General features: G+C 37.2%; 1 protein-coding gene across 1 annotated transcript; it reads right to left on the bottom strand.

Annotated features, from left to right (window-relative positions):
• Positions 1-2,594: 2,594 nt before the first annotated feature.
• slc47a1 (solute carrier family 47 member 1) lies at positions 2,595-14,847 on the bottom strand. Its single transcript, XM_030780997.1, has 17 exons — positions 14,366-14,847; positions 13,677-13,778; positions 12,482-12,550; positions 12,063-12,211; positions 11,612-11,654; positions 10,592-10,636; positions 10,315-10,412; positions 9,779-9,876; positions 8,127-8,240; positions 7,625-7,692; positions 7,336-7,444; positions 6,991-7,066; positions 6,775-6,844; positions 6,131-6,263; positions 4,947-5,041; positions 4,180-4,314; positions 2,595-3,646 (listed from the first exon to the last, which is right to left on the bottom strand). The coding sequence occupies exons 1-17, from the start codon at positions 14,534-14,536 to the stop codon at positions 3,335-3,337; spliced, it is 1,887 nt and encodes a 628-aa protein (XP_030636857.1). The 5' UTR covers positions 14,537-14,847; the 3' UTR covers positions 2,595-3,334.
• Between the last annotated feature and the right edge of the window lie 1,528 nt (positions 14,848-16,375).

Genomic DNA, 16,375 nt, shown 5'->3' with positions numbered 1-16,375 from the left:
GAGTGAAGAACTGTCTTAAACCTAGGACTGTTTTGGATTTCCTAGATTAAGCTTGTGGCTAGTGAAAAATATTTAAGTGGTCGGTTGGACTTGCTCACTGGTTGTCACATAAGAAGTTTAACAATGTCCTAATTAATCATCATTTTGCAATGGAAATGAGATTTCCTGGTTTAATCTGGGCTGATTTACTTGATTTGATGGTTCATAATGTATTCTGATAAAGTTAGACCCAAAGTTTGCCTGTTTCAGTCAAAATTTCAGTATTTTAAACAATTACAATACATTAATAGGGAATTCTGATGAAACCACTGGGATTTGCAAATTCCCTCGACTGACTGTTATTGATGTAAATGAATGTTGTATGTGGGCCCTTGAAGAAATTCAGGAACAAAGCCTATGATAAGCATAGAGACCTTTATTCTACACATTCTCAAACCCATTTAGTGTCTTTTCTTTAAAAAATAAAACTTTAATATATTTGAACCAACCCTGCATCAAAGTTGGTGGTCACAGTTTGAAAATGTCTTTGTTGGTTAATCTTTTGTTGAATGGTTGAATGTTATGAAGATAAAAGTCTACCCAAGATTTATGTTTTCTCTAATGAATTGAGTCTTAAAAGTTGCTCTGCTGAGATTTACAACCAAGTATATCATAAGCGTGACAAATAATCATGGTCTCCACAACCTAAATACATGTAAATTATTACACTGGTGAAATTTACTCAGTGTAAGTGAACATTAAGTGAAAACTTTTGGCATTTTCACATTTCATGTCAGCAAAAAATTAACAGTTTGTTTTCCTGTTATTTTAAGCATGACTGTTGACATTCTGATGTAACTGTTAAGAAGTTAAATATCATATTCAATGTCAAAACAAGTACCTCCCTTTAGGGGTAACCTGAGACCATTTGTTAAACAACATCTTGAATATGTTGACATTGAAAGCGACCTTTGAAAAAGACATGTGGCCAGTATCATTAAGGGAATACGATACAAGAATTGTTCACTTTCTTTGTTCTTCTTTTTTTTTGTTTTTATTTGTTATATAACCATTTTCATATTTCTGGCAGAAGTTCTGCTTAAGACTCCAAAACACCAAGATATGGTTTGTCATTGTCGAGTTTTTGTTTGTATGAAAAGGTTCTTGGTCTGTTGCACAGGTGGGATTTGGGGACTGTAAGAGATGGATGGAAGTATATCATTAAAAAGAATGAAAAAAAAAAGTTGTTTGAGAAGAATTTGGTATGACATGGAAATATCCAATCTCCTTTGAAAGATGAGCAGATGTTCTAGCCAAAATCCAGTATCGCATTCATAGATATTCGACTGAAATGCTTCCAAAGTACATCACACGGATAATTCCAAAAGCCTCACCTATGGGACAAGGCATATGAAATCACACTGAACAAGGAGTAGACAGTGAAAATGATTATTTTGCTTAGCAAGGTTATTAGTCAAATATGTCTTCATTTTAGGTATGTTAAACTGAATTTGGCTAGTGGTATGTTATGAGAAAATATAACAAAATTCTGAAGAAATAATCCTGTAATCCTTCTCAGATTATTTATGTGTCTGTGCCCACATAAATTATGTGGTATTAATCAATTTTACCACTTGGGGGAGTGATGGGTGTTTCAAAGCCCACATACATCTTGGATATGATACAGATACTTTGTCTGATTAACCCTTAAATTGTGTGTTTAGAAACATAAGGCACATTACTCTTTAAAGAGTTTAATCACATTGTAAAGTAAAAGGAATTCTACAAATATTTCAGTTAGACATGACACTCATAATGTCCCAGATTTCCTCCGTGGCATCACTTATATAATTGGAATATATAAATATATATATATATATACACTCACACACGCACACACACACACACACACATTATATATATATATATATATATATATATATATAATGTCAGATTGTGCCAAGCTTTGTTAAAAAGTGTGTGCCATACAGTATTTCACTGAAGTGGTAATTGTACTGTTGTTGTCATAGGTCCCAATCGTTATATGTTGGAGTGAATTATTGGTTTAAATTAAAGAGATGTGCCTATGATCTAATAACTGACCTTTAGCCTCTGGCTGTATCTGCCTCTGAATAGATAAGGGCATTTAATATGTCTAATGTCAACCACTGGCATAAACCATAACATTCAAAATTATTGTAGTATAGAAAAGAGGAGCTTGTTGCACAAGGGCACACCTTATGGAATAGTAATTGTACTAGGAGAACCATACACTGCCTATAATGGAATCCAAATGAATACTAAAAGCATTGAAAGACTGCTTATGTAGCAATATTGTTTCATCACTTTGGATATCCATAGTTCAAACAAACTGGCGCAAATGAACTGGGTCTGTATATTCCTTTGCCTTAAAATGATTATGCACTTTGTGCAGATATCGGTGGAGGAATGTATGGACAAAGATACTGACTGGGAGAGCATTTTTAAAATGGTCTTTTTAAAAAAAGAACTTGTCTTATTTGGATAAGCCTGATATAGCCACTGCAGGTACATTTTAAATATTGTCTTATAATAAATGTGTGAATGTTACCAGACTGGAAGGAAAAACACTTCTATTTCCCTCTGTTTCTTGCTGTATTTGCTGACACCCAACAAGAATAATCACAGCAAGTGTTCACTGAAAAGAGATACACTCTGGGCATAAGCGTATACATGCAGCACAGAGTGCTGTCTTGCTTTGCTTCAAATAATTACACATCTCATAATTGTATGAATACTCAACTTTCTTTTTTAACATGTAGTGTGTTTCTGATGGATTGAGTTTGTTTCACAATAAACATGAATAATAACAACATTGTAATAATCAACAGCCAAACAGTATAAAAAACATTTTTAGCAATGCCTGGCCAATAACATGTTTTCAACTCATCATAAGAAAACACAATCAGAAATTACTTTTTTTAATTTGATAGGTCAAAAAGAAGGACGATATATAAAATGTTGCAGGAAACAGAATGTAAGTTCAGGAGAACTAAAGTACATTAAGTCTCTTGCAGATACTAATGGCAACATTCAAAAGCCATGTTAAGCACCAATACTTACTAAATTGATACACTTTGAAGATGACAAATTAAAAAAAAAAAAGAAGGAAAAACACATGAAAAAAAGAAAAAAAATTAACAATCTATTGTGCGAAGAGCTTTGCCAATACTAATTGAGTCAGCGTCCATTTCACAGTGGATTTTATACACTTGCAGACACATTGTGTGGTTTTAATTTGGTTCTAAAATATTTACATGTTTCCCCGTGGGAGAAAAAGAGATCACAGAAATATGTTCACAGTTTTATAAATGAGTTAGCTTAATGTCGAGTTAAGAATCGTTGCTGGGGTAGTGGAGTTTCCAATGTCCAGTGCAGTACGCTGCTTGTAGACATCTGGCAGAGGGCAGAACAAGTGGACTGTGACCCCAGCAATCAGGATCAGCAATGCTGCCACCATGGTAAGTCCTCTCCTGCAAACCAGCTGGGTGATGGAGAGCTGGCTTTTACACTGCCCTTCCTCAGCCTCATCTTGCACACCAGCCTTGCCACTCTCTGCTCCACCCTCATCTTGAGCACATACCGGTGTGTATCCAGCAGATTTAGTGCCATTGCTTGCTTTTTGACCCTGAATAATGATATAAATATTAAAAATGAAAACATAAATAAAAGTGAAAACATAAAACAGAGTTTAGGCTGCATGTGAAAGAAGCAGTTCACCATATTGTGTTTTTACAAAGTGAAGGAATTTTTTTACAAAAAGTTTTACAAAATGAAGCGTGAATCATGAACTGTTACTATAAAACCGTTTACATAAGCACTCCCTAGCGAGTAATTACAACACTAAAATGTAAAACAAACTTGAAATTATCTTCAGGAAATTTTATGACAGAAATAAACATAAGCATTTTTGTGTAGCTCTTTGCCTGTTTCACTCTTAGCAAAGTAACTGCTGTGTTAACCGCTAGGTCAACAATGGAAGATTTTGTTTTGTGATCTAAAATATACCTTTCCATACAGCTTCCATTATAGAAAAGGTAGCAGCAAAAGCAGTACTGGCCTTTACTTTGTTTTTCTCTGGGTACAGTTAAGGCAAAAACAAACTGTTCAGACTTGTCCTACTGACAAATGTAAAAACCAAGGAGGACTGTACAGACTCACAGAGGCTCCAGTGTCTGATACATTCTCTGAGACATTCATGTTCTCAGGGACCACAGCATCTATCACCAACTGCCTGTTTGGCACGTTCTGTCCCACGAATGTGACCTTGTGATTCCGTCCTGCACGCCGCACGGCCTGGAGAGATGATATTAAGTTATAGAAATTGGTAAACATTCCTTAGTGTGGTTTCTCTGAGACAGAGGTCACTAAGTGGTCTTCTCTTTTATAATGTCTCTACCCCCACAAAATCACAGTGACCGCAGATTAGGAAAACTTCGTAAATCAAGCAATTATGATGGGAGAAAGAACTACAGGTCAGTATTTGTATACATGACAAACACACACTAGTTTCAGATCATTTCCTTTTTCCTTTTTTTTTTAATCAGCTGTATATGCTTACCTAATAAATTGTCTTGTTATAGTCTATCTAATCAGTTTCACAGGTCAGGGACATTGAGAAATAATAATGTCATTAAAACATGTTATTGGCTTCTCAGTGACACAAGACGCTTGGTTTGAATCTCAATGCTGTTAAATCAATAGAGATTTAAGTTACTACAATGTTGACAATGCTAATATTACATTTCTAATATTACATATCACAGATCCAAAAGATGGTAGGCTTTGACAAGTCAAGATTTTTTCCCAGCTGTCAGGTTGTATTTCAAAGTCTTGGGATTCCAATGTACAAAACAACTTGATTACAAGTGTAGTTTACATTACAAAATCTTAGACCAAATTTTCACTGCTCATTCAGAGTACCCTACCTCCTCTGTAACCTTCTCCCAATTGAGTTTGAAGATGAGGGTGATGAAGAAGCAGGCTTGGAGAGTGACACAGACCAATAGGCCCAGCCACAGACCTTGGAGGAAAAGAAACAGAGTGCTAACAATGTTAGCGACCACCATCTGACATGAGGAAAACAAAAAACTGTGCCAGTGGTCTTAAATTACCTTGTGCCTGAGTGCACAGTGAATCATACTTAATAAATCCTCCACACTTCAAAAAACTGAGTGTTACTTTTCCTCTTTTTCACCAGCAAATATCTTCAAAGAGAGTCAAGAGAGTTCAAGAGAGCTCCTTAAATTTGTTCACACTGTCCTACTAAACATGCAGAATGAGAAAATTTCAGGGGTTTTTTTTCTTTCCTTTCACATGCTGAGCTTGAAGATTTGCTATGTTTGATTGTCATCTAAATACTGTCTTTAAGTCATTGCATAAAAAATAGAAAAACTAATCAAGGCACAATGTGTCAAATGTGTTGCTGTGATTGCAGAAAAAAATGAAAAACATGAAAACATTTACTATATCCACATTCTAACTTCGTGTTTTTCCTTCAACACGCTTGTTTTCAAACACAAAGCGCTGCTTGTGTGGTGGCTCATACTTTCTCTGCTAAGAATTACACCGACGACAATTCACTTCCTTGAGCTGAAAAGTGGAATGACAAAGTAAACTGTTACCTATTTTCAGGTGAACCGCTTCACCAGGTCTACCATTGGAGACGTGTTAATCAAAAATAGCCATAAATATAATCTGTGTAAATACACACACACAAAAAAAAACTGAAGTCTGAATCATGGATGTTGCTAATTTAAGTGATGAAAACCTGAGTAATACTGATACTGAAAAAACAAAACAAAACAAACAAATCACTGATCAAAGTAGACACTCATCTTTATAGCTTTATATCTTTACAAGCCCGGGGGGGGGGGGGGTAATGGGTTTCTCATGGAAGCCTGCTACAAAACTGTATCATATTCAGGTGGACTGATGGAAAATAATCGCGAAACAACGTTTGACAAAACAATCAGATTGCAAGGAGTCAAACAGACTAAACAAACTTGCAAGGATGCAGACCCTTCATTTCCCATCATTCCTGACTCATGATTCCAGACTGTTTGATAGAATGGGAGAGATATAAATAAAGTATTAAAAAAACAAGAAGTACCGAATATTCTCAGGCCAGCGGGAAACATCAGTGATCCTCCTAATGGCAGCCCTATGCAGTAGTAACAGATCAGGTTGGTTACAGCTGCTATCTTCTGCTTGCCACAACCCAGAAGAATCCCTGAGCCCACACACTGTACACAAAACATGACACAGACAATAAAACGTTATGGTGCAACAGGACAGAAAGGAGCAAGCAGTTCAACAGGACAACAAAGGTCATGGTGTCATAAAGATGAATGAGACTTCCCAATGTTCATTAAACCACTGTCATCAAGGAGAAGTGTGTTGTGAGTCATAGGGCACTACTAAAAATGCGTAATGCTTTACTTGCACGAGGTTATCAGAATCAAAGCCATATCTTTTCCATTATATCATCATCGCAAAGATGAAATTCTGTAATGCATGACTGTCTTTTGATTTACCGAACTCTGCAAACTATGGAACCATCACATGAGCATGACGTCAATGTTTTTGTCTTTTTTAAAAAAAAAACAAATGTTGCTGCTTCATTGCAAACCAAGGTAATCCACTTGAGTAAAATATTATCTGAAAAGCTATTTGGTGAACAATTGATTTACGTCAAGTTAGAGGACTGAAATATCTCTGTCTGATAATTGCATGTGAGATGAGCTTTCAACTCACCACAAGAGCGTCAAAGAACTGTATGAAGATGTAGAGTGTCAAACTTGTAGAAACAATCTCCACTATGTGTCTTAAAGGGGAACACACAAAAATACACAGGAAAATTATGCATAATCTGCATATAACCAATTTTGATACGACCAAGCAAATGAATGCATAATTAAGGATGCCCCACTATATTTTGTGGATCAAAGAGGAATGTATGTACAGACTTACACATCATTTGTAAAAATATAGGCCACCACAGATTTTGTGGGAGCAAGAATAATCCCTTGAACCACTGCCATCAAACCTGCGGTGAAAGAAAAAGACAGATAAACTCAACATTACATGGCTTTTAACAGTATAAATATTTTTGGGAAAATTCAGCAGTGGATTAAATTAAAAAATAATGAAGCACTTTGAATGGTGTATCATCCATTGCTATTTTTTCATGCCAGGTTGTATTTGGTCAAACTTAAAAAGGATTCATAATATATATTCTAAGGATGAGTGTATGTGTGGCAGCTTATCAGTGCTTGTGAGAGAATATGTCTGGGAAGTGACAGCCTTTTGACTGACCTACTATGGCCAAAGTTACTTTGCTGGTGATTAGGGCCCTGGCAGTATCCCCTGCCCCCAGTGCATTTCCCACTCGGACACAAGCCGCGGCATGCACCCCCATCGGAAACTATGGACAGGGGTCACAAATGATTTTTATAACAGACGCATACATACACATACACACAAGTAGTGTTGAAGCTAACGGCATAATAATGAATGACTAACAGGCTATAGTCCATGTCTGGATTATATGAGTGTAAATGAATACAGAAAGAGGAGAATATTAACCTTATCTAACACCTCTCACCATGTAAGTGATGGCCCCAAGTTCCAGTAGGACATGTTGTGCTCCCAGATCCACCTCCCCCAGCATACCTACCAATTAGAAGAGAGGGAGAGAGGGGTGTGTACATGTACTAGCATGAGAGCATGTGTAAAGGGTAAGGCACATGGTTGGAATTTAGAAAAGGGTGAGAGGGCTGAGTCATATGAATGAACAAAAAAAAAGAAAAATAGGTTCAAGAAAAGTTTATAAAACTGATAGTGAGAGAAGCATTTAAATCTGAGAGTAAAACAATTCTCTCGCATGCAAACAGACACATATGCATACACACATGCACACACACACACACACACACACACACACACACGCATGCATGCATACCATACCCCCCCCCCCCCCCCACACACACACACAGACACATACACACACGCACACACAAACCCGCTCATAAATCAGTGTGCGCACACACAGAGACACATAGACACACACATTCACACACTCATACATGATATAAACATAAACACACCTGCAAGGAAGCCTCCAATCTCATAGATCCACCATTCAAAGCACAACATCAGTGTACTAGGGATGGCCAACCGCATAAAGGAGCCCCACTCTTGTAGTGCTGCACTGGACCAACCTGCAGGGGGCGAGAAAAGCCCATTTGGTTTCAGACTTGACCCAGACATGACTCTCCCTCATCCAAAGAGCTTTGAGTCCTAAGCACCGCTGCCTTAATCAGCAGTTAAAAGCATTAGGTCTCAGTGTATGCATTCCAATATTATTGAACCTCACAGCTTAGATTCAGAGTAAGGGTTATTTAGATTAATTCCACATCACAGCAACAAATTACATTGTAGCTGGGTCATTGTTTTCCAGTTGATTAGTTTACAGTTTGCCAATAACCTAATCCCAGTAGTCACAACAGTATTGAGTTCAAAGTTCAAATGGAACTTTTTTGTTTTGACACTCTTTGCCAGGACAATTTATTGTGGATCGTCTGAACTGATTCAGTTGATGAAGTAACTGACTTTTTTTTTATTTACATCAGAATCACTAGTTGTAAATTTCCTCCATGCTCATTCAAACATGAGTACAGTATGGCTATTTATTGTCAAAAGAAGCAGGTTAATAATTTAAGAAGTCAGTCATTTTGAGTAAGGATTAAGACAGATTAGTGGGTTACATTCATACTGTGTCAAGCTAGTTACAGAATACAGACACAAAGATACAAAAATATGCAAAGAGGCTTAGATAAAACAAGCAATACAAGTAATACACTACATTTTGTCCAAACAAATATGTATAAAATATGAACCTATATGTTGCAGCACATGTCTTAAATAAAAATAGCAAGAAACCTGAAAGTGTATCAGTATATGATTTCCAGCCTGATGTACACAGCCTTCTGGCTTCTTATTTCACTGGGGTATAAAAATGAGGGAATATGTCTCAAATCTGTTTTAAACTTATCAGTAATGGCTGGATTGACTTAAAAAGCACAGTGTACAAGGACTAACAAAACGATCTGATGGCTCTTGAAACATCAACTGGAGGAGGGGTTAGAGGTTCTTAGAAGGACAGCACTATAAACTTGATTGTGAACAGTGCTAAAGTCAATGAGTGAACATGGCATATTCACAGATGTACTGTGGTAAAAAAATATAGATATAGATATAGATATAGATATAGATATAGATATAGATATAGATATAGATATCTCTTTATATATAGAGAGAGAGAGATATATAGATACATATAGATAGATAGATATATAGATAGATAGATAGATAGATATAGATATATAGATATTTCTATATACATACACACACTCACACACACACACACACACACACACATATTTTCACAATATAAATATATATATATATCAAAATGAAAAAATATTGTGAAAATAATAATTTTATATGTCTGGAAATTATAATAAAATAATACATTTTATTTAATCTTTCTCCAGTTGTGGATTATTGTAAAAGGATACTTTGAACAGGTAAGGACGTTGGTCGTCAACAAGAATAGAAACATCCAAAAATGATGTTGTAATAGATTGATCTGGCTATGTAATGAAGCACTGAGCTACAGACTGGAAAAACAACCGGCTGTACCGCTGAAGCGTCTCATGAAACATTCTCCTCTCTCCTGCTCAGTGGGTAAACTTACCTTCCCACGTTTTCGCGTGTAGCTTCTTCCAGCGAATATACGCAAATAAAAGGATGCAGAGAGTTATCTGTGATATGCCATTAGCTGCAGCAGAGCCCCTACACAAACACATAAATGCTTAGTTTCAGACACACACACGTGAATTCTTGGTTGGCTAATTGGGATTGGGATTCTTGGTTGGTTAATATGATCCGGACAGTTTTTTGCCGACGCATCCTTACATCATATTGCTTGCTTTTGTAAGAACTAAGATTATATAAGGATTGTAGAAACAATTATTGTGCTTTGAACTATACACTCTTCTTTGACAAAAACAGTCACTAATAGTCACAAATACACTGGGGTGGCATTGTTTGCAGATGAATAAGGCTTAATAGTCTGTTTCTAATTTTGACACAAAAGGGGTTGAGAAATAGGTAAGCACGCCTGTTTCACACACTGCTCATCATAACTGTTCTTCATGGTCATTTTGAACATAATTATCATAATTGGCATAATTTTAACAAACAACAAAAAGCACAACCATGTATGCCTACTTCACTCCCAGATTCATCCTGAAGATGAGGGTGTAATTGGTGGCCACATTGATAATGTTTGCTACAGCTGCAGTGTACATCTGAGGAAGGATGATGCCCTTGAGTGACAGAAGAGACAAGAAAGTTTCAAGGTTTTTTTTTCTTTTTTATCAGTGTAACATTTAACTTATGCGCATAAAATTCTTTTAGAATGGACGGATTGCTTTTAACAAAAACAGAATTACAGGAATTTTCTATCCTCTTACGTGAAGGACATTTGGTGATTTTCCATTTGTACCTGATTCTGAAGATAAGCCACTTGCAATTGGTGCAGAAACATAGCCTGAGCAAATAAAACATAAAACACACACACACACAGTTAAAAACACAGTGAGCGAGAGAGATCGAGAGAGAGAGAGGGAGAGAGAGAGAGAGAGAGAAAGAGAGAGAGTTCTTTAGTAACAGTACTTAGTAACAGTGCTTAGAATTAGCAATAGTAACACTAATAATAATTAGTTACTAGTAACTAATTACCAATAAACAGATTTTAAGGGATGTATTTAGACTTCATCCACACTATATTCTAACAAAAAGTCTAAGATCCCATACTGTGTATTTCAAATTAAACAGAATTAAATGAGGAATGCCCCAAACATCTACCCTAAAAACTGGTCAGTCTGCTTGCTGCAGAAATAACATAAAATATAGTGAAGTGACTTTCCAGCTTTTGAACCCTTAGGGCACTTTGTTGTCGACCTACTTGTGTCCAAGCAAAAATATATCAGCTTGCTCAAGTCACTGCCAAGACTGCCAGCTACACTTAAAAAAGCATGTCGGTGTGGGCCAGACTACATAATGTGTGGGAGGCCATTGCCCACTCTATGCATTATACACCAGACTAATTTACTTTAGTAATCATTTGGCTGCACTGAAGTTAAGCTGGTTGGTTTTCTGCAGAGTGTGAGCAGATTGTCTTAAGGATAGACTAACTTCAGAGTGTTAAAACAAGGGTTCTGTTGCATACGTCCAACCATTCTGGGTTGATTGAAAATGCTGCAACAAATGTGACAATTCTTTAAGTGCACAAAAATTGGGACAAAATGAAGTAACGACCGTAGTGTGTAGATGTGAGACGGAGCACTCATAGAGTAAGCAGCTGCAAGCGTGTTCACGATAAAATAAACCAAAGACAAGACTGATGGAGAACACAGAGATATACACACACACGTATAACATGCTTACAGGTCATACATTTCTGTCCCAATGACAGGAGAAACATTAAGATACAGAGAGCTAATTCATATCAATTTTTACTCACAGGAACAGCAGGTAGGAACGCAAGAACATACAACTCTGCAGTCCTGCAAAATAAAAAAACACAGTTTTAGAAAGTGTAATCATACACAGTCAAACAAATAAAACTATGTGACAGCACTAAAGCTGCACACTCAGCGTCTATGCATGTCAAAAGACACGCATAACAATTTTACTTGATAATCCTGAAAGTAAAACTGCAATATGTGTATATATATATATATATAGATAGATAGATAGATATATAGATAGATAGATAGATAGATAGATAGATAGATAGATAGATAGATATAGATATAGATATTGTCATGTCTAGTTGAGGGACATTTTGTCATTTTCCCTCTTAAATTTTGGTCCTTCTTGTTGTTATTCAAGACACACTTCAGCTATCATCTGCAGCTGATCGATTTGCAGCAAACGCAGATCAACACACACTCTATGCAGAGGAATCTCACCTGGCCACCTCCGCATCCTGTTGCAGGAGCAGCAGAATAGACTGTGTGTTGATGAGTATGGCCCAGCATGGCAAACAGAAGAGCAGGAGGATGAGTATGCTCCTCTGCAGGATATCCCCAACCTGCTTAAGATTCTTACCCCCAAACGTCTGCAAACCATACAAATGTACATCACATTTCCTTCATACAGCTTTCTGTACCAAGCACAGAGGGGAGACCTAAGTGCACAAGTTTGCATGTCAAAAAACAGACAAAACATATGGAATAATTTAATGCACTGACATGTGGACCGTACGTGCAGTGTTTAGTTCGCGTGTAAGACTCATAAGCTTTTCCTAGATATTCCTATACACTCACTCCAGCATGATCCCACAGGATCCCCAGGTGAACGGATTAAAAAAAAAAACACAGATTATCACCTGGGAGATGAGGGTGTCACATGCCAGAGCCAGGCCATATCCTGTTGCTGTTGTGGTAACATTGATGATCTAGGTAGAAGAAAGGGATTAAACAAAGGCACCAGTTTCTGACAGTTCCTAAATTGCAGTTTGTGTGCACAGTGACTACTCAATTTCTTCACAATTTTGTTGCTTATTGATTTCACATTGCATCATACTGCATTTTTTTTTTTACTTATCGCGATGCCTAAATCATTCACAGACTTCCTTGAGACGGTATTTATACATAATAGGCATGTTATATTCTAAAAAAAACATTATGTGGGCTTATATCAAGCGCACCCGTTTGTCTTCAGTGGACAGGAAAATGTTTAATGTGACAATGATTCATCAGCTTGAATCACAACTTCTCTCTTTTGGTATTACCAATAGTGAGCAGCAAACAGAGCAGAAAACTGCTATTCCTGGCTCTCTGCTTAAATACAGTACATCAAATGAAACCCTCTTTTCAGATTAATCATCTTAGAATATCACTCGTGGTTTGCCTATCGGGAGAGCACACTATTTTACAAGTCAGGATTTTTTAGTCTGCCAGATCATTTTAGCCAAAAGTCAAAATTCTGCAACATGCAAACAGCCAACATTTCACTGGACAGTCTTGAGTTTTGGCTCAAATTATCCAACCAACCTAGAAGTCCTCCCATATGGAATATCCCTCTGTTTTGATACATTTACTCAAAGCATGAAAACTGTGGCTGTAAAGCAACACATTGTGGTGATCGTGGATTACAGTAATTAGTCTGTTAATGCTGCTTATTTCATTGTATAGTTTTTTTTTTCATCATCTGTGTGGAATAAAACTCAATCTCCAATGAATTCTATTTTTTCCATTTATCAGTCAATTCAAGGGGCAAATTTGTTCCTGAAGCAAACTTAATCTAGTCCAGTGCTGGCAAAACAATCAAAATATTAAAAAGGAACCAACACAAAAAGCAGTCTACATTTTAGGTCACCCGAAAACTATGGTATGTCACACAACTCTATAATTTAATATCAACCATGTGCAGCTATGAAACATATAAACAAAGCATAAAACAGAAAAGCCTGTGATAAAATATAGATATGGATAGATATGGTATATCAAAGGAATCAGCTGTACGATAAAGATCAAATTTAATCAGAGAGTGTAGTCTTTTGTGAGAAGAACGGGCTTTACCGCAGAGGCCAGTGCATATCCAGCTAGCTCAGCATTCCCCAGGTGACCACAGAATATGGTATTTACAAACGGCAGAAGGAAGTTCAGCATACGAGAGACAAGCTGAGAAGAACAAAAAACTTTAACATTAGTGGGTGTCATATCAGTCATCCATCAGCATAGCAAACTTGGGGTGAACTTACAATACTGAACCAGAGTCTGTCAGTTTAAGACAAAAGTGTTGTCGTTGCTCATAATGCAACCATGACACTAAGGATGTCATAAAATTTTTAACACCCTGCATTTTAAAAGTACTGTCAAAACACATTTTTCACCACACAATATTATCTTATAGGTGAAACACGTTTTTTTGCTTTAATTTAATAGCAGGTTGTATGAATCTGGGCCCAAGCCTACTTTTGAATTCAATTTGTGAGTTTATTATGTGTTTAGTTTGTGGTTTCTCAGTAGCATGGTTCGACGTTATATACATTTTATTTATATCTCTCTTGGACAATGTGACATAAACAAACACAATCAAATACATTATTCTAATTTTCTTATTTACAATGAGTCATAGAGCTGCTTTAGTGCTGTGTTTTAAATCAACCTGTTAAACTTTGCACCTCTGTGTGAGTGTGTGTGTGTGTAACACAAAAGTTCCGCTGGTGAAGCATGTTATTGGGATTGGGTGCCTCTATATTACTCACCAGAGGCCCAGTGAGTCGCAGGACCTGATAGAGTTCCTCTCGGTAGGCCAGTGGGATCCAACGCCGTACACAAGCACAACAGAACAGTCTGGAACTGGACGCCATTTCCTCCACGGCCAGTCCGCTGCCCGTCAGGGGGCCCGGAACATCTGAAAGCCCAGCTTTGTCCATTCAGCCGTAAGAAACAAAAAAAAAAAAAAAAAAGGGGGAGAGACAGAGGGGGGAATTGGAGAAAAAAGGAGAGAATGAGAGGTCCTGTCCTGCAGTGACTGCAGAAACTTTGCCCTTAGTCCACGGAGGCCCAGTTACATAAAAAACAAGTGCAGGAAACCAGGGAAGAAAGCCTGTTGAGGGTCTTCTGCTGTGTTACTGGTTAGGTAACTTGCAAGTCTCAGCCACCAAGTGAGCATGGAAAAGCAAGACTACAATCAAACCCTTTATAATTCCCTGTATGGAGCTGAGCAGCTTCCAGGGGTGTGTGAGGAGTGGCCAGGGTTTAGAAACTCTGGTAATCTTATCAGGAATCTAAATAACTGTTGTGTCTTTGAAGGACCATGCCAGAGTTTTAGCACATAACGATCCACTGAAAAATCAGCTGCACTTCACAGCTGCTTTGGCTCTTGCAGCTTCTGAAATCTAAGACAATTTTCGACATTTGAACTTTTCAAGCTTTCCTGCTTTATCTGTAATTTAAACAAGTCAATTATTGTGCAATTAAAATAAAGGAAAAAAAAGAAAAAGGTTTCTCCATTTTTTCTCCTCTTTTAGGAACAAATTCACATAAATTGTGTTCTAAGAGGTGCACTGCCTGCAAAATTATTTCCTGCAATTCTCTTTCCTAGAATGATTTGTATGGATGATGTGCAAACATCGCTCGGTTATAACTCACACATGACCGTTGCCCGTTCAATATTCCCATTTGATGAGTTCTAGCGAACTCCAGTCAACCCAACTTGTCCTCGAAAGCTTTTGCTGATCTAATTCTAAGGATTGCTTCACCTTGCCTATTTATGACATATATAACTAACCTATTCAGTTTTGCAAATATATTCATCTGTGTTCTTGAGTACATTCTATATATGAAACGTCATAAATTGGAACTTCTATCAATGAGTATGTGCCATTTTGAATCAGCAGAAAGCAAGATTAACCTTTGGTCTTGGTGTTTGAGTGTGGAAATGAATCTTATCATTCTGATAAGAACAGAGAGGGAGAGAGAGAGAGAGAGAGTAATGGGGGCGAAGTGGAAGAGACACGAGACTAAAGATGTTCGGTTTCGAACTCTGACTTTGTGTTGTTTCTTCTTGACTTCCTGACTGTTTCTTTTTCTGATACATGGGACAACTGAAGTTGCTGTTACTATAGGTGGATTTCCTTGGCCTATGGATTGGTGCTGTTGAATTTCAGTAAATGGGCCGACACAGAGACTCCTCATGCTCCTATCCTTAATTCACTCTTTTTCTCCATCCATTCCTCCACTGGTTCTCATCTGGAAGAAAAAAGCAGCACAAAGTGAAGACCATATCTGAATTATTCGCTACTGTAGACTTTAAACCAGTCTCTGACACTGGGACTGACAGTGTGGCACAAAAAGAATTCTCAGCTACCAAATATCCTGATACCAGCAGAGTTAGTGGTGGATCAGCACTTACTTAATTGGTGTAGTCTAATGCACATCAGCACCACACAATCAGGCATCAACAAGCACATTATCATGTCACCATGATGATTATTTTTACTGCACTCTGACATAATTATCTGTTACAATATCGCTTTACTGTGTAATTTTTAGCTACTTTTTACAAATATGGTGGGAACAGCAAAGGATTGAGAGAAGAAATGCATGAGTGAACCAATGTACTCTAACTTGCATTTTAACCTACCTTCAAGCACTGTTTGAAAACATAAGCTATGCTTTGAAAAGTTAGTGACTTTTAAGCAATGTTTTCAATTTTTATTGAGTGACGGGGAGCTGTAATATTTCTACTTATAAACTTAGGCTCTGGTTAG

Source organism: Chanos chanos, chromosome 8 (genome assembly GCF_902362185.1).
Source record: "Chanos chanos chromosome 8, fChaCha1.1, whole genome shotgun sequence".
Classification (NCBI taxonomy): domain Eukaryota; kingdom Metazoa; phylum Chordata; class Actinopteri; order Gonorynchiformes; family Chanidae; genus Chanos; species Chanos chanos.
This window is presented reverse-complemented; position numbering and strand designations above follow the sequence as displayed.